General features: G+C 46.4%; 1 protein-coding gene across 4 annotated transcripts in view; it reads left to right on the top strand.

Moving 5' to 3' along the window:
• grm8b (glutamate receptor, metabotropic 8b) overlaps nucleotides 1–17993 on the top strand; it is a 175899-nt gene that overhangs the window by 134752 nt on the left and 23154 nt on the right. For 3 of the 4 annotated variants that reach the window (XM_015965651.3, XM_054746526.2, XM_054746525.2), the window contains 2 exons: nucleotides 7264–7403; nucleotides 7887–8822. The exons of the other annotated variant lie outside the window; for it this stretch is intronic. In XM_015965651.3, the coding sequence (XP_015821137.1) occupies nucleotides 7264–7403; nucleotides 7887–8822 (1076 nt within the window). The remainder of the gene's footprint in view (nucleotides 1–7263; nucleotides 7404–7886; nucleotides 8823–17993) is intronic. 4 annotated transcript variants of the gene reach the window in all.

Genomic DNA, 17993 nt, shown 5'->3' with positions numbered 1-17993 from the left:
AGGGAGATTTGCGTTTGGCTGACTGGTTAGCACGTGACTTTCGCCTGGGAGTCTGGGGATCGAATGCTGATTGGACCATTTTTTTTACATCCGTCGCAGATCTCTCTGAAGAACTCAGCATTGACGGCTTCAGCAACGCTGTGCCATTCCATGGATTTTCTCTTATTTGTTTTGCAAAAGCACTTCCTTTCATTTCTCCACCTCACCCACAAGTACCTCAATTTCTTCTTCTGTGAATTAGCACTTCCTTGATCTGCCTTGATCTACGATCGCCATGTCATTTGCGGAGCGCTGCAACAGCCGGCTTATGTATATGCATGAGATCCACAAGGCACTTTGCATTGACTATTTATGGCAGTAAGTGGGTGTGGTGAGGGCGTGATGTGACTAAAATGCAGCTGAGAACCTTTCTAGATAGTTTCTGATTTATGAAGCAGAGATTGCATGCAGCTGTGCGTACTCCATGTTTGATAGATCACAAACCTGCTTGGCGTAAGTACTTTTTTTTTTTTTTGCTGAGCTTAAGTACGGTTTTAGTATGGATTCTACGCAAAGTTTGATAAGAGACCCCTGCTCTTAAGCTCCAAAGTCCTCTTCTGTTTAGAGATCCAACCTCTGTGTCTGGAGTTCAAGAGTATTGTCACCATCCTAAAGTCATCCTACAGCCAGGAATCCAACATCACTGCATGCTAATGGTTAGGTTCAGTTAATGCAGCCACTAAAAATAGACACGTTTTATTGATGAGGAATATAAATTCAGTTAACTTATACAAGACAAGAAGCTCTCATCTCCAGACAGAGCAGACCCAACATGTGTCAGATCAGAGCAGACCACTCAGTTCAGTCCACTTACTTTTATCACCTGAAAAATAGAGTCTGCTCCTTCCTCTCTCGGGCCAGCACGGAGACGCTGATGCATACATTTAACACCAGTAGAGTTGATTATGTTTATGTTTATGTTTATGTAGTTAGCAGACGCTTTTGTCCAAAGCGTCTTACAAGTGATAATCGGCATGGTGTCCTTGAGGCTAACAACAACAATAACAACAACAACAACTTGACATCAGTCATGGAGAGGAGGGAACAAGGAGTGGACAGTAGAGGGGGGGACGAGTGCAGGGAGGGTGCTAGTTTAGAAGATGCTCTCTGAAGAGCAGGGTCTTCAGGAGTTTATTGAAAATTGAAAAGGAAGCCGCTGTTCTGGTAGTGCTTGGAAGGTCATTCCACATTTGTGGAACGATGCATGAGAAGAGTCTGGATTGTCCTGAGCGTGGTGTAGGCACTGCTAGCCGACCATCCTGTGATGACCGGAGAGGCTGGGCCGAGACGTAAGCCTTTGCAAGAGGATTCAGGTAGATGGGAGCCGTACCATCTCGGACTTTGTATGCTAGTGTTAGCTATTTGAATTTGATGCGTGCTGCTAGCGGTAGCCAGTGGAGATCAAGGGACAGAGGGGTGACGTGTGCTCTTTTTGGCTGATTGAAGACCAGACGCGCCGCTGCGTTCTGGACCATTTGAAGAGGTCTCACAGTACAGCCTGGAAGACCAGTTAGAAGGGCATTGCAGTAATCGAGGCAGGAGATGACAGTGAAATGGTAAACGGTAAATGTATTTGATATAGTGCCTTCCAGAGTCCTGGAACCCCACAAGGCGCTTTACAACACAATCAGTCATTCACCCTTTAGCACACAGTCACACGCTGGTGGGGATGAGCTACGATGTAGCCACAGCTGCCCTGGGGCGTACTGACAGAGGCAAGGCTGCCGAGGACTGGCGCCACCGGTTCCTCCAACCACCACCAGCAGGCAACGTGGGTTAAGTGTCTTGCACAGGGATACAATAACAGCGACAGACTGAGCGGGGCTCGAACCTGCAACCTAGAGCCCTGCATGGGCCTAAAATCTGAGCCCGTGTCCGGCCCGGCCCGAGGGGGTGGAGCACCAGCCCGACCCAGCCTGAAAAGGTTTTCAGGATTCTCTGGCCCGGCCCGAGCCTGAGCCCGACTTTTTTTTTAACCAACTAAATGAAAACAAAGTGTGTCAGTCCTGACCAATGGTTTAAAAGACGTGCAGGATCCGATCAATTTGTTTTTCTCTCGTTTACCGTCACGGAGATAACGGCGCACTGGCTCTGGTGTTAATCAAGTTTAATTTTATCTCTTTCCAACAATGTTCAAAAGAAAACAAAACAGTCAAAAGCAGGGCTTGTGTTGTGTTGACCGGACAGTTCCCGTATTTGACGGTTTATTTTGACGGAGAAAGAATAGAAAGAATTACCCCGACGCATGCAGACGAACTGACATTTTATTCGTTACACACATCGCAGATGTAGCTAAATCACACAAGAAAAGATTCCCATCTGAACATCTGAGCTGCTCAGCGCAGCTCGCTGTCAGCGCATATGTGCTCAGCGAGCTGAAGTTGTGGAGATTGGTTTGGAGCGCATCGCAGAACCAGAGTGCATGCGGGATGATTCCTCCCACTGAAGCGAGTGTTTTCCAAACCCTGTCTTCTCAGAGAGACTTGTCACTTAGAAAATGTTCCCTGATTATGAAACTTTGGCTGAATGGTGCTTGTTCCTGTCTCCAATGTGGCGACACATCCAGGAGGAGAATCCCAGAATCTCTTCAGCTCAGACAGCGCATATGATTACGCACAAGCGTGACCCGTCAACCCGGTCTCACAGTAAGACCGGGTTGGGCCTGTTCAGGTTTACGCAGACAATCTTGACATAGAATTGACTTACAGATATCAAATTAATTAAGTAAAATATAAAGCATTTTATTTAAATATCCATTCATTAATTTACAAGAACAGAGAGCCACATCAGATGGATGGAAGAGCCGCGGGTTGACATGTTTTCTCCAGGACCAGAGAGGACGCAAACTCGATACATCTCTTTTATTGTAAGGTAATAATTTCTCTGAGTTTTGCGGTTGCGGGCGGGATTAGACATGCACGCTGCAGGTGCGGGCGGGAGTGTAACACACACGTTGCGGTTGCAGGCGGTAATTGTCAGAAATTCAGCGGGAGCGGGCAGGAGCGGGATGAAGAAAACAGTCCCGTGCAGGGCTCTACTGCTGCGTTTGTGTTTCAATTTTTTAAATGAATTCGATTAAAAATAAAGGCGCCCGGCCCGGCCCGGCCCGTGTCCGAGGTAATTACACAGTCATTGGCCCGAAGCCCGGCCCGACCCGAGGGCCTAGGGCTTCAGTGCAGGGCTCTACTGCAACCTTCCGATTACGGGGCGCGCACTTAACTCCTCTGCCACCGTCGCCCACAATAGATTGCACCAGGAGCTGGGTGGCATGTTGTGTTAGGTATGATCTGATCTTTCATATGTTAAACAGCGCAGAGGCATGAACGAGCAACAGAGGCAACATGATCTTTAAAGGTCAGGTGTTCATCAATCACAACACCTAGATTTCGAACTGCCTTTGAAGGAGCCAGTGATAGGAAGTCATTTTGGATTGAGATATTGTGCTGAATTGATGGTTTTGCTGGGATGACAAGTAGTTCAGTTTTAGAGAGGTTGAGTTGGAGATAGTGGGATTTCATCCATTTTGATATGTCAGAGAGACAGTTTGATATCCATGCAGACAGTTTGGTTGTCCGGTGGAAATGACGGATAGAGCTGGGTGTCGTCTGCATAGCAGTGGTAGGAGAAGCCATGTGATCGAATGATCTCACCCAGCGAGGTGGTGTATATGGCAAAGAGAAGAGGTCCTAGTAAAGCCCTGGGGAACTCCTGTGGCAAGATGGTGCACGGTAGAGGATTGTCCAAGCCAAGATACACTGAATAATCATCCTGTGAGGTACGATTCAAACCAGGCATGTGCTTTCTCTGTTATGCCCATGCTAGAGAGTTTGGACAAAAGAAGCCATGGTTGACAGTGTCAAATGCAGCCGATAAGTCGAGCAGAGCAGGATAAGCACTGAGGATTTGGCAGTCGCTCTAGCTTCTTTTAAGGATTCAGTCACTGCTAACAGAGCAGTTTCAGTGGAGTAGCCCTTTTTGAACCCAGATTGGTAAGGGTCAAGCAGACAGTTTTGTGAGAGGTATTCTGTGATCTGCTTGAAAGCCACCCTTTCAATGATTTTGGACAGAAAAGGGAGGAGAGAGATAGTTCTGTAGTTCTCCACATGATTTGGAGGAAGAGATGGGTTTTTTTTTAGCAGCGGTTTAACCTGAGCATGCTTGAGAGAGGTGGGAAATGTACCAGATGTCAGTGAAGCGTTGATCACATGTGTGACTGCTGCGGCTACTGTAGGAGCAATAGCTTGGAGCAGCTTAGTCGGAATGGGGCCAAGTGGGCATGTAGTAGGGAGGCTGCACGTGAGAAGTTTGGACTGACAGTTCTCAGTGACAGGGGCAAAAGAGGAAAATGAAGCAGTAGGGCTTGAGATGGCTGGGCTAGAAGGAGTTTGTGGTAGCGAATGTTCACGAGTGGCCAGTTGAGTAAACTGTTTGCTTATAGCTGCCACTTTGTCAGTGAAGAATGAGGCAAAGGTGTCAGCTGATAGATTGTTGGTAGGAGGTGGAGATGGAGGGGTGAGCAGAGTTTTGAATGTTGAAAATAGTTTCTGAGAGTCAGTAGAGCTGAGAAATGTATCAGTATAGAAAGCTTTCTTTGCATCAGTGATGCTGGCAGAGAATGAGGACAGTAATTCATGAAATTTCAATTGATCACCAGGATCTTTTGTTTTGCGCCATTTCTGTTACGCAGCTCTAAGATTGGTACATAGAGACCGGAGGGTATCATTTAGCCAAGGGTGCGACTGAGAGGATCTAGCAGGTCTAGTGGCTAAAGGGCACAAGTTGTTAAGACAAGAGCAGAGTGTGGAGCAGAGTGACTCGGTGGCATCATTCACTTCATAAGCAGACAAAGTGCTGGGAGATGGAAGAGTGGAGGCAACAAGAGAGGAGAAGTGGTTGGGTGCCAGATTACGGAGGTTGCAGCGGAATGAGACAATTGGGGAGGAAGCAGTGGACCTCCCTTGTAGAGTCATGCTGAAATGGATGAAGTAATAATCGGAAAGATGCAGCGGTGTGACAGAGATTGTGTCTATGGCACAGTTTCTGGTGAAAATGAGGTCAAGTGATTTTCCAGCTTTGTGGGTTGGAGGACTTTGTACTAGTTTTAGATCAAATGATGACATTAGTGACAGAAAGCCTGATGAGCTGGGGTTGTCCAGGTGAATATTCATGTCTCCAAGGACCATTGTGGGACAGTCGTGCTCAGGAATGGAGGAGAGCAGGGTGTGGAGTTCATCAAGAACGTCTACGAGTTGACCTGGTTGGCGATAGATGACAACCAAAAAGATTTTTTTCGGTACAGTTACCTGGATGGCATGGTAGTTAAAGGAGTTGTATTTAGAGATGGGTAGCAACTGACTGTATATCCATTTGTTGGAAATTAACATGCCCGTTCCACCACCTCGGCCAGATGCACGTGAATTGTGGGAGAAAGTGTGGTTAACTGAGAGAGCAGATGGGGTAGCATTGTCACATGGTTTGATCCAGGTCTCAGTGAGAACCAGTGCATCAAGTGACAGGTGGTCTGCATATGTGGTAATGAAGCCTGCTTTGTTTACAGCTGATTGGCAGTTCCACAGTCTCATAGACAGGTGGATGTCTTGGGGGGGGGGGGGGGGGGGTTTAGTGAGCGGAGGTTTTGAAGGTTGTGGAAGCGGTTTGCTGTGTGTGACCTTCCTCTGAAGCCAGTGATCAGAGGTATAGGTTAATGGCACATTTTGCAAGGTGTCGATGGAGCAGCGTCTGCATCAAGTTTGTTTGCTCTGTGGACACGCGCAGGTAGACATGCATGTCTATGATTATTGTAATGCCCTGTTTTCTGGTCTTCCCAAAAAGAGTACCTCAGACTTATAAATTCTTCAAAGTTCAGCGGCTTGTGTCCTGATGAAGACCAGGAAGCAGGACCACATTACACCCGTCTTAAACAAGCTGCATTAGTTCCTCGTACGTTTCAGGATAGAATTTAAGGTTCTTTTAATGGTTTTTAAATGTCTTTATGGCCTTTGGCCTTCTTATCTCTCAGAACTTCTTCTGAAATATGAGCCTACACGGTCCTGCGCTTGTCTGGCAGCCGTCTCGTTGTCATATCAAAAGTAAGGACACACACCCAAGGCGAGGTGTCCTTCCAGTTTCATGGCCCTCACCTCTGGAACACTCTGCCAGAGGACCTCAGGACTGCAGAGAATGTTCATGTTTTTAAGGCCAGGCTCAAGCTTTTAGCTGACTCACCTTTTTTTATAATAGGTTTTATTTCATTTGCCCTTTTATTTTAGCTTTTAACTGAATTTGATGTATTTTAGCCTGTTTACCCATTTTTTATATATTTTATCAGTGTTCTATTATATACTCATTTACTTAAATGACATATATTTTCTTATACATGAATTTTAAATTGTTTTAACTGGTATTCATTATTTGTATTATATTATTTTTACGTGTTGGTTTCTACTTGGTTATGTTTAATCAGAGTGTTTTAATCAGACATTTATTCATCTGGTGGTTATGCCGGATGTGATTTTGAAATTGTAATCTTAATCTCTTTAGGTTTTACCTGTGTTTCCTCTGTGGGGGCCAACTGACCCGGGAGAGGCGGTTGGCTGTGGCTGCCTGGGTGTATCTCGTGCCACTTCTTGGTGCCATGTGGTGGTGCCCGGGCTGCTGCTGCTGATCCTGCTGCTCCTGGGGCAGTTGGCTCCTTTCGATGGCTTTTCTGTCTTCTTTGTTGCCTATTGCATCTGTACTCAGCTAGTTGTCCTTTCGCTTTAGCTTTTAAGTGTGTGTGTGTGTGTGTGTGTGTGTGTGTGTGTGTGTGTGTGTGTGTGTGTGTGTGTGTGTGTGTGTGTTTGCATGGGATGGGATTTATGGTGGGGGAGGGAGATAAAGAAGGGATGTTGGATGTTGATCTGTGGGGGACGGGTGGGAAAATGAGTGATGTGTGGTTGTTTTTAATGTTGCACAGTGCTTTGAGTTGCACTCGTTGCATGAAAAGCGCTTCATAAAAAATCCAATTTGATTTTATATTTAATCTGATTCATAATGGTTTAAAATGTAAAACTTTGGTATGCAAAACAAAACCAGCAGATTACAATAACTCTGCAGGAAGAACCCACATGAACAATCACATGATTCTAACACACCTGCCTTTTTAGAAAATCCAGATAAATGTAAATTAATCTTCAGTACTCGTCTTCTGGAGTCACAAAACATATTTGCTGTGAATCTTTCCAGGAAGTGCAGAGTCGCAGGTGACCTTTAATGAGAACGGCGATGCTCCTGGACGCTACGACATCTTCCAGTATCAGATTAATAATCGGTCCCAGGCAGAGTACAAGGTCATCGGACACTGGACCGACCAGCTACATCTTAACGTAAGAGGCTTCCTTCCAAATGTGTCTGCATGCTTGTGAAAGAATCCATGACATGTAATGCAGACGCTACTTTATGCCCCATTTACATCACTGTAAATGTAATTGTTTATGTTGACATGGAGCTTTGTTAGTCCCTAGCAGCTAGCTGTGGCACTTCCAGTGTAGCCTGGGACATGTCTGGTAGGACCAGCCATGAGCATCAGGGTTGGGTCCCGCTGGTCTTAGATGATAGAAATGTGTTCTTGTGAAGAACAGCTAACCTGACTCACCCATGGGGACATCTCAGCTTAAATCACTGAAATAGCTTAAATCCCTCTGGCTGCTGATGAGACCCAAAAAAGCAAAAGTTTGTCGTCCAACACCAACGAAAGATTCTTGTAACTATTAATTAATATAAACTTAAAAGTAAGTTGACCTGCAATGTTTCTGAGCTGTTTGATGGTGAACCCGGACTGACTGACTCTGGTCCCTTATCTCCCCCAGATGGAGGCCTTACAGTGGCTCACTGATGACTTGTCCCTTCCAGCTTCTGTGTGCAGCCTGCCCTGCCGTACCGGAGAGAGGAAGAAGGTTGTAAAAGGTGTTCCGTGTTGCTGGCACTGCGAACGCTGTGAGGGGTACCACTTCCAGTCCAGCGAGTTCACTTGTGAGCTCTGTCCCTATGAAAAGAGACCCAACCAGAATCGCACCAGCTGCCAGCAAATCCCTATCATCAAGCTAGAGTGGCATTCACCCTGGGCACTGGCCCCTGTCTTCATCTCAGTCCTGGGCATAATCACCACAACTTTCATCATCGTCACATTTGTTCGATACAACGACACACCCATTGTGCGTGCCTCTGGTCGGGAGATGAGTTACGTCCTGCTGACGGGCATCTTTCTCTGTTACATCATCACCTTTCCTATGATTGCTGCTCCTGATATTGTTGTGTGCTCTTTCCGCCGTATCTTCCTGGGCCTTGGCATGTGCTTCAGCTATGCTGCCCTGTTGACCAAGACCAACCGGATCCATCGTATCTTTGAGCAGGGGAAGAAAGCAGTGACAGCCCCTCGCTTCATCTCACCAGCCTCACAGTTGGTCATCACCTTCTCTCTCATCTCAGTTCAGCTGCTGGGCATCATTGTGTGGTTTGCTGCTGACCCACCACACACATTCGTGGATTATGGAGAACAGCGCACACAGGATCCTAGGAATGCTCGTGGTGTACTCAAGTGTGACATCTCAGACCTTTCACTCATCTGTTCTTTGGGATACAGTATCCTCTTGATGGTCACTTGCACTGTTTATGCCATCAAGACACGCAGCGTGCCAGAGACATTCAATGAGGCCAAGCCCATTGGATTTACCATGTACACTACCTGCATCATCTGGCTAGCCTTCATCCCCATCTTCTTTGGAACAGCACAGTCAGCTGAGCGGGTGAGTAGACCATGAACTTTAGACACGATTTTAAAGATGGCAGAATCTCTTGGTTTCTCCTGTTTTCAATGCTTTGTGTTTTCTGTTGGATTTCTGGTGATCCAAACCATCTGCCATTCCAAAGTTAGTAAAGGTTCCATAAAAAAACACCCAAACCTGTTTTAAATAAATAATCCTCTGCACCAAATACTTATTTGTTGAGTTACTTCTGAGTGATTTAGTAGTTCAATTATATACAGGTGAAATCATGAGGAAGTACTTTCCTCATTGGGCTGAACTTCCAAAGGGGGAGGAGTTGATTAACACCTTATCTTGTTAGTCCAAAGAAACGAGTGCTGCTCAGTACTCACTAGTGTTCAGCACTAATTCAGACAAAGACGTATATGGTGTCGAAACATTATTGTCTTGTTTTTGCGGCAAATAAAACTGTTTACTTACCTGAGTTCTCCATCCATCCTGCTGGGTATTTTGGCTGTCCATCAGCTGTACAGCGGATGACGTGCAGAGTACTTTATCCTACTAAGAAGTATTTTAGAAGCCTCTGAAACACACAGTCCTGGAAAGACCTCATCCAATTCAGTGCTGACCTCATACCTATGCGATTGGCTCATAACCCAACCATCAAACAGTGCCTCTGTATGTGTGTAACTCCGTGCACACAACCCTCAGTGTGCATAAACACTTGTTCTCGGTGCGACAGCTGAACAGAAAGTGCAGCTGAACAGAGCTGCCTAGTGTCACCATTTTCTGTTTGAGAATATTATTTAAGGAGTTGTTTCGCGTGTTTTGCATGTCTGCTCCCGTCAGACACAAGCGATGTACCATATACTGCAGCCATCACATTCTGTGATTCTTTAGGAGGAAGCCTGAGGAAAAGGGTCGGACCTTTGAAGTTTTTAGTTTTATGTTTTTTGCTTGAACAGCTTTCAGGAATGCAGACGGCACTTTTAACCCACTTAAAACAAATTTCTAAATCTTTTAAATTGCTGAGATTAGAAAGCTCATCACTATTTGTTTCCACAACAACATTCTCAGAAGGATCTTCAATTCCCACCCTGGACTTGCCCTCCTGACGTTTGTTGTTCTGCGACAATTACAAGATATTTTAGTCAGGATTTTGTGTCTTACTTGTTATTTTCATGATGCACAAACATATTGCCTTCCTAGCTGACAGCAGCACGACCCTTCTGCTGCCTTTGTTAGCAAAACTCAAAATACTGCAAAACATATTGTTGTGGAGTTGCTAATTATTAGCTTAGATTAACCAAAATGTGCTCTGCTCCCTCCTTCTCGTGGGTGGTCCCAAGCCAATGTGGGTGGAGCCATGAATTCTATTTTTCCTTGTAATGTAGAAGAGACTATCAACAGGCAAGAGAAACGTAATCTGAGGTGTGTTGCTCCCCAAGGATCAAAGTTTTTTATTCTCTGGTGTCTTATTGCTGCTGCTGATTATAATTCCCACAGCTGGTGATGCAGGGCGGAGCCATGTAGAGCAGGAGAAGTTGGGTGCACCCTGTAGCACACCGGAAAGCGTGGTGCTGACAGACAGCTCCTTTGAGCATCTAATGTGTGGTGCTAAAGGGCTGAAGTGTCCTCCAGCACATCATCATGGCAAAACACAAGAATGGGGGAAAACGTAACAAAAAACAAATCAACAGTCGCACTTACGCCAAAGGTTATTTGACCACCCATCTCCATTGTTCGTGATTGGCACATCACAAAAATACGCCTTAATCCGTCAGAAAAAATAATGTTAACTCCAGGAGCCTCATGTATCACCTGTTCTCAAGCACAGATCTGTGCAGATATTGTGTGTGAAAATGTTCCTAAACATAAGAAACCTTCAGACCATACGTAGGAACAGCATCTAGTGGTGGAATGGGGGAACTGCAACACCGAACACATGTTCCTCATCCACAAATTATTGTTCCCACTAAATAAATAATTTGGTGGACAAACAGTTGAGACCCATTATTGGTGCTACAACACCCAACGGGAATCTGACAGCGTGGAATGGTTGTTGTGTTTTTGTAATCACAATTGTTACTCTTCCCATTTTTATCAATCAAATCAAATCAAAGATACTTTATTAATCCCAGAGGGAAATTAGAGAATGATGTTCTTAATCTTTTTTAATTCATTTATATTATTTTTAGTTTAATTTTATTGTATTATATGGTTGTCTTTGTGAAATGCCTTGTGATTTTGCTTGAGATGCACTAGATAAAACATTGTTCCTCCTCCTCCTCCTTCTTCTTCTTCTTCTTCTTCTTCTTCTTCTTCTTCTTCTTCTTCTTCTTCTTCTTCTTCTTCTTCTTCTTCTTCTTCTTCTTCTTCTTCTTCTTCTTCTTCTTCTTCTTCTTCTTCTTCTTATTATTATTATTTTATTATTAAGTAGAGATGAACAATATATCGGCTTCGATATTGGTATCGGCCGATGTTAGTAATTTTTTAACATATTGGTATCAGTTCAACAAATAAAACCGGGCCGATATAAACAACCAACATTTCTTCCATCTCTTCTCCATTTGTTTGCCTGATTGAGAGGGTGAGGGGGTGATGCGTATTTGTTTATTCATGTGAACAGTGAATGAAATAATCTCAGCACCGTAAATGTGTGTATTGTGTGTACATAATAACGTAAATTCAGCTTTAATAATTTTCATTCTGTACAAAATCTGCTGATATTAGAAGCATTAATGTCAGTATATCGATATCGGCAAATATCAGTTAACTGCCATAACAGTGGTCTTAATATTGCATATCGGTATCGGCCCAAAGATTTCATATCGGTGCATCACTATTATTAAGGATCTGTCAGAGTGTGCTCTCTCAAGTAAACGTGTTTCTGTGAGCACACTGAAAGGAGATTTCCTGGAGCTCTGCTGTGATTTGGGACCCTTTGTGGAGCAACAGAAAATCTGCAGAAATCCAGTTCCAGTCGTATTCTGTTTTACAACTATGAGAACCCTCCAGAATCTTCTCTGCTCCCCAGTCACACACACATTGTCGAAGTAACCAGACTAAATGACAGCAGAGGCTGCACTCTCAGACAACATTTCCAAATAAAACAAACTCCAACCAGAATGACTTGATGTAATTAACATTAAAATGTAAAGGACAACCTCTCCTTTGTCCCAGCTGCATGTATACCTTCTGCAACTTGTTTGTTTCTTTTGCAGCCAGTGTCTCCATCTCGCTGTCAAAGTTTTTTTTTTATTTTTTGTGGAAAAAAACCCTCAGGAGCTGAGGATGTAGAGTGACCAAATATGGTTAATTGAGGGCACTTCTGTACGTAAATGACTGCGAATGGACATGAGCACCTGAGTACGCATAGGTGGGATTTATCATCAGACGATTGCAGAGGAACGTGCCTACGAGAGGCCGTTGCATGTTTCATAAATCAGGATGTTGAGCGTTTGTACAAACATTCTACATTCCATTAGTAGGAAGGAATATGGGAATATTTATGTGAACGTACAATAAATGAAGGCCCTTGACTGTTTCAGCTGTTAGTGGCTTTATCCTAGAGAACCAGATATTGGTTCCATATAGGCTCATATGTATTAAATTGTTTCTGTCAGGCTGGATTTTGTGTTGTCATGTGTTGACTGGAGCGTCTGATAGTTTGTTTCCTAAATCACATAAACAACCTGAACTTTGCTGAGTTATTATTGTCCAGAGATAGCCTGGTGTCTCACTGGCTGCTGCAGTAACAATCAGGACCTTTTCTAATGCAACATGATACCCGTGGAGCAGGGGCGCAGATAGGATTTTCAAACTGGGGGGGGCAAAGTTCCAATGTACCCACCCCCTAACACACACACACACACACACACACATGCACGTACACACACACAAACTATTGCAAGAGCCTTAACTAGTGCTCAGTCAGTTTGTTTAATTTCAACTAATGGTTTACAAAAAAATACTAACACTATTATTGAACCGTCACCTTATCGTGGTGGAGGAGTTTGAGTGCCCTAATGATCCTAGGAGCTATGTTGTCGGGGGCACTTAGTGCCCCTGGTAGGGTCTCCCATGACAAATTGGTCTTAGGTGAAGGGTGAGACAAAGAACGGTTCGAAGGATCTTTCATGGCGGTTAAAACGAAGAGTCGGAGTACCCGGCCCGGAGGGTTACCGGGGTCCCACCCTGGAGCCAGGCCTGGGGTTGGGGCCCGTGAGCGAGCGCCTGGTGGCCGGGCTTTCACCCATGGGGCCCGGCCGGGCCCAGCCCGAACCGGATACATGGGCTCATCCAACTGTGGACCCACCACCCGCAGGAGGAACATGAAGGGTCCGGTGCAATGCGAATCGGGTGGCAGACCAAGGCGGGAGCCTTGGCGGTCCAATCCCCGGACAAGAAAACTAGTTTTTGGGACATGGAACGTCACCTCGCTGGCGGGGAAGGAGCCGGAGCTTGTGGCAGAGGTTGAGCGGTACCGGCTAGATATAGTCGGACTCACCTCGACACATTGCATTGGCTCTGGAACCCGAGACCTGGAGAGGGGTTGGACACTCTACTTTGCTGGAGTTGCTCCGGGTGAGAGGCGGAGGGCTGGGGTTGGCTTTTTGTTAGCCCCGAGACTCTCTGCCTGTGTGTTGGGGTTTACCCCGGGGGACAAGAGGGTAGATTCCTTGCGCCTTCGGGTCGGGGAACGGGTCCTGACTGTTGTTTGTGCTTATGGGCCAAATATCAGTTCAGAGTACCCACCCTTTTTGGAGTCCCTGGGACGAGTGCTAGATAGTACTCCATCAGGGGACTCCATTGTCCTGCTGGGGGACTTCAATGCTCACGTGGGCAATGACAGCTTGACCTGGAGGGGTGTGATTGGGAGGAACGGCCCACCTAATCTGAACTCGAGCGGTGTTTTGTTATTGGACTTCTGTGCAAGCCGCAGTTTGGCCATAACGAACACCATGTTCGAACATAAGGATGCCCACCGGTACACTTGGTACCAGGGCAGCCTAGGTCACAGGTCGATGATAGATTTTGTAGTCGTATCATCTGACCTGCGGCCGTATGTTTTGGACACCCGAGTGAAGAGAGGGGCGGAGCTGTCAACTGATCACCACCTGGTGGTGAGTTGGATCAGATGGCAAGGGAACATGCCGCGTAGACCTGGCAGACCCAAACGCATAGTGAGGGTCTGCTGGGAACGCCTGGCAGAATAACCTGTCAAGACGGTCTTCAACTCCCACCTCCGGCAGAGCTTTGACCACGTCCCGAGAGCAGTGGGGGACATTGAGTCCGAGTGGGCCTTGTTCCACTCTGCGATTGTCGAGGCGGCTGTTGCTAGCTGTGGTCGTAAGGTGGCCGGTGCCAGTCGTGGTGGCAACCCCCGTACCCGCTGGTGGACACCAGAGGTTCGGGGAGCCGTCAGGCTGAAGAAGGAGGCCTACAGGGCGTGGCTGGTCTGTGGGTCTCCGGAGGCAGCAGACAGGTACCGGATAGCCAAGCGGGGTGCAGCAGTGGCAGTTGCCGAGGCAAAATCTCGGGCGTGGGAGGAGTTTGGTGAGGCCATGGAGAAAGACTATCGATCGGCTCCAAAGAGGTTCTGGCAAACTGTCCGGCGCCTCAGGAGAGGAAGGCAGCAACTCGCTCACACTGTTTACAGTGGGGATGGGGAGCTGCTGACGTCAACTGAGGCTATAGTCGGACGGTGGAAGGAATACTTTGAGGAGCTCCTCAATCCCACCAATGCGCATTCCGAGGAGGAACCAGAGCTGGGAGGCCTGGGGATGGACTGTCCGATCTCGGGGGCAGAAGTTGCTGAGGTAGTCAAACAACTACACAGCGGCGGAGCCCCGGGGGCGGATGAGGTTCGTCCTGGGTATCTCAAGGCTATGGATGTTGTAGGGCTGTCATGGTTGACACGTCTCTACAACAGGGAGTGGCAGACCGGGGTGGTGGTCCCCATCTTTAAGAAGGGTGACCTGAGGGTGTGTTCCAACTATAGGGGGATCACACTCCTCAGCCTCCCTGGAAAGGTCTACGCCAAGGTACTGGAGAGGAGGGTCCGATCGATAGTTGAATCTCAGATAGAGGAGGAGCAATGTGGTTTTCGTCCTGGCCGTGGAACTGTGGACCAGCTCTATACCCTTGCAAGGGTGATGGAGGGGGCATGGGAGTTTGCCCAACCAATCCACATGTGCTTTGTGGATTTGGAGAAGGCTTATGACCGTGTCCCCAGGGGCACCCTGTGGGGAACGCTCCAGGAGTATGGGGTGGGTGGCTTTCTGTTAAGGGCCATTCAGTCCCTTTACCAGAGGAGCGTGAGTTTGGTCCGCATAGCCGGTAGTAAGTCGGACCTGTTCCCAGTGAGGGTTGGACTCCGCCAGGGCTGCCCTTTGTCACCGGTTCTGTTCATCACTTTTATGGACAGAATTTCTAGACGCAGCCGTGGTGTGGAGTGTGTCGAGTTGGTGGCAGGAGAATCTCGTCTCTGCTTTTTGCGGATGATGTGGTCCTCCTAGCTTCATCCAGCTCTGACCTTCAGCTCTTGCTGGGTAGGTTCGCGGCCGAATGTGAAGCGGCTGGGATGAGGATCAGCACCTCCAAATCTGAGACCATGGTTCTCGACCGGAAAAGGGTGGCTTGCCACCTCCGGGTCGGGGGAGAGGTCCTACCTCAAGTGGAGGAGTTTAAGTATCTCGGGGTCTTGTTCACGAGTGAGGGTAGGAGGGATCGGGAGATCGACAGGCGGATTGGTTCGGCGTCTGCAGTGATGCGGACGCTGAGCCGATCTGTCGTGGGGAAGAGGGAGCTGAGCCAGAAAGCCAGGCTCTCGATTTACCGGTCGATCTACGTCCCAATCCTCACCTATGGTCATGAGCTTTGGGTAATGACCGAAAGAACGAGATCGCGGATACAAGCGGCCGAAATGAGTTTCCTCCGTAGGGTGGCCGGGCTCAGCCTTAGAGATAGGGTGTGGAGCTCGGACATTCGGGAGGGACTCGGAGTAGAACCGCTGCTCCTCCGGATCGAAAGGAGCCAGTTGAGGTGGTTTGGGCATCTGGTCAGGATGCCTCCTGGACGCCTCCCCGGGGAGGTGTTTCGGGCATGTCCTGCCGGCAGAAGGCCCCCGGGTCGACCCAGGACACGTTGGAGAGGTTACATCTCCAGTCTGGTCCGGGAACGCCTTGGGGTCCTGCCGGAGGAGCTGGTGGACAAGGCCGGGGAGAGGACGGCCTGGAGCTCCCTAATTGGGATGCTGCCCCCGCGACCCGGACCCGGATAAGCGGAGGAAGACGAAGACGAAGACGAAGACTATTATGTACGTGTGTGAAGCCATTATGCAGTGGAACGCTGGCAACAAAACTCTGCCTGATCAACACTGTCAAAATCAGTCATTTGTTATTCTCCCAATCAATACTAACCAAAACCTCATGCTTTATGTAAAACATGTTTTATTTAAACATTAACAAAAAATTAAACATTAGATAATTTTTCCCATGTCAATAAATTTGATAATAAAAAAAATGAATAGGTGTGTGTAGGTTGGCAACATTCGTGTCCCTTTAAGAAGTTGTACCACCATGACACTCTTAAAGGCCCCGTGTGTGAAATTCACAGAAATCATAGTAAAAAGATCCGACTCTTTAGCACCACGCAGTTTAGAGTCGGTATTGCAGCTATTGGAGCCCCCGAGGATCAAAAAGGTTTTTTTTAATCATTATTTAAAACTTTATTAACAAATATAACAAATACAATACAAAATCGTGTTGCTGTAAACGGCAGCATGTCATCATCTAATTCCAGCTTTCAAGTCAGCGAACAGGTTAGTTGTTTTCATCTAACTTATTTTATTAATTTAATCTAAATAGGTTTTGAATAAGAAAAACTTTTTAATGTCAGTTATGTTTGCTAATAGCAAACGGCAGCTAGTTAGTGATGACTTCTGACTACAAAAAATGACAATATTTTGTTCATTTTATTTGAGAAATGTTATATTTCTATTTGCCATTTTGGAAATATACAAGGTAGTGTAGTCTGTAATTGTTTTCTCTCCGTAAACAGAGTCAGATATCATCCGATGGTTCATCAGTGAAGACAGACAGAGGACGAGGGAGAGGAAGAGGGCAAGGAAGAGGGAGAGGAAGAGGGAGAGGACAGATGTGTGCCAGCGCACAGAGAGGCAGAGGTGTTAGACATGCGACAGAAGCAGGGCAAGCATCCCAAGATGAAGGAGCCGAATTTGCTCAAACCAGCCGCAACGTTCCACGCACAAGAGGAAGAGGCAGAGCTGCAATAAAGTCTAGAAGATCGGCGCTTTCAAGCGCTTTCAAACTATCCCGTTTCTCAAGTTTGCTTGTAGAATATGTGTGATCCTCCATCGCTAGAAGTACGGTGTGGCTAGTTTCTTCTTCTTCTTAGTTACTTTGTCAGACTGCATGCTTACAAGGCGCACTTCTGCCCCCTGCTGTTTCTTTGAGGTTACATCATTTAAAAACGCAAACATCAAATGCGAAGCTTAATATGTTGTATGTCCCTAAAAGGTCACTGTATTTTAAGATGGCGCATGCCATATGGAGCACCGGTCTGCTTCTTTTGTCTAAAATATTAAAATATAAAGCTAATAATAATGCTTAGAATAAATGCTTGTTTGAATTATCATTAAAAAAAAACAAATTTGAGAATGTGATACAAGAAATTTGATAACTTATAAGATGAAATATCACACATTGGGCCTTTAACCTCCGATTTTGTTTTCTTTCTTGCCTTAAAAGTGGAAGGGAAGGATCGGAGTCAATCTGAACCCCCCCCACCCCCACCCCCACCCCCCCCCGTCCGTCCTTCACCCTATCTGCGCACCTGCCGTGGAGTGATGTTGGCATCCAGGGTGCTAGGTCTTGTTTTTGGAATTGTTGCTAGGTTACCAGCAGCACTTGGCATCTAACCTATAGCACACTGCAGATAGAGATAAATATACTGTTCATCTTTGATCTTCATTTCTTTTTTACATTGTAACAAACAACAATGCAACCATTCCTGCACCTTGAATGCTAAACTGTGAACAATGAGCAGAGCTCTATTGACACGTTTCCTGCTTCCTGCCTTTACTGATAAACTTCAGAGGATTCCTTTGCATCTATGGTTGCCCCCAAAATCTAGATGTAATACTACGGTCCAGTTGACTGATTGGTGATTGGCTGGTTTCTGATCAGC

The sequence above is a fragment of the Nothobranchius furzeri genome, chromosome 14 (genome assembly GCF_043380555.1).
Source record: "Nothobranchius furzeri strain GRZ-AD chromosome 14, NfurGRZ-RIMD1, whole genome shotgun sequence".
Taxonomy (NCBI): Eukaryota; Metazoa; Chordata; class Actinopteri; order Cyprinodontiformes; family Nothobranchiidae; genus Nothobranchius; species Nothobranchius furzeri.
The sequence above is the reverse complement of the archived record's forward strand: the minus strand, read 5'-3'. Positions and strand labels throughout refer to the sequence as shown.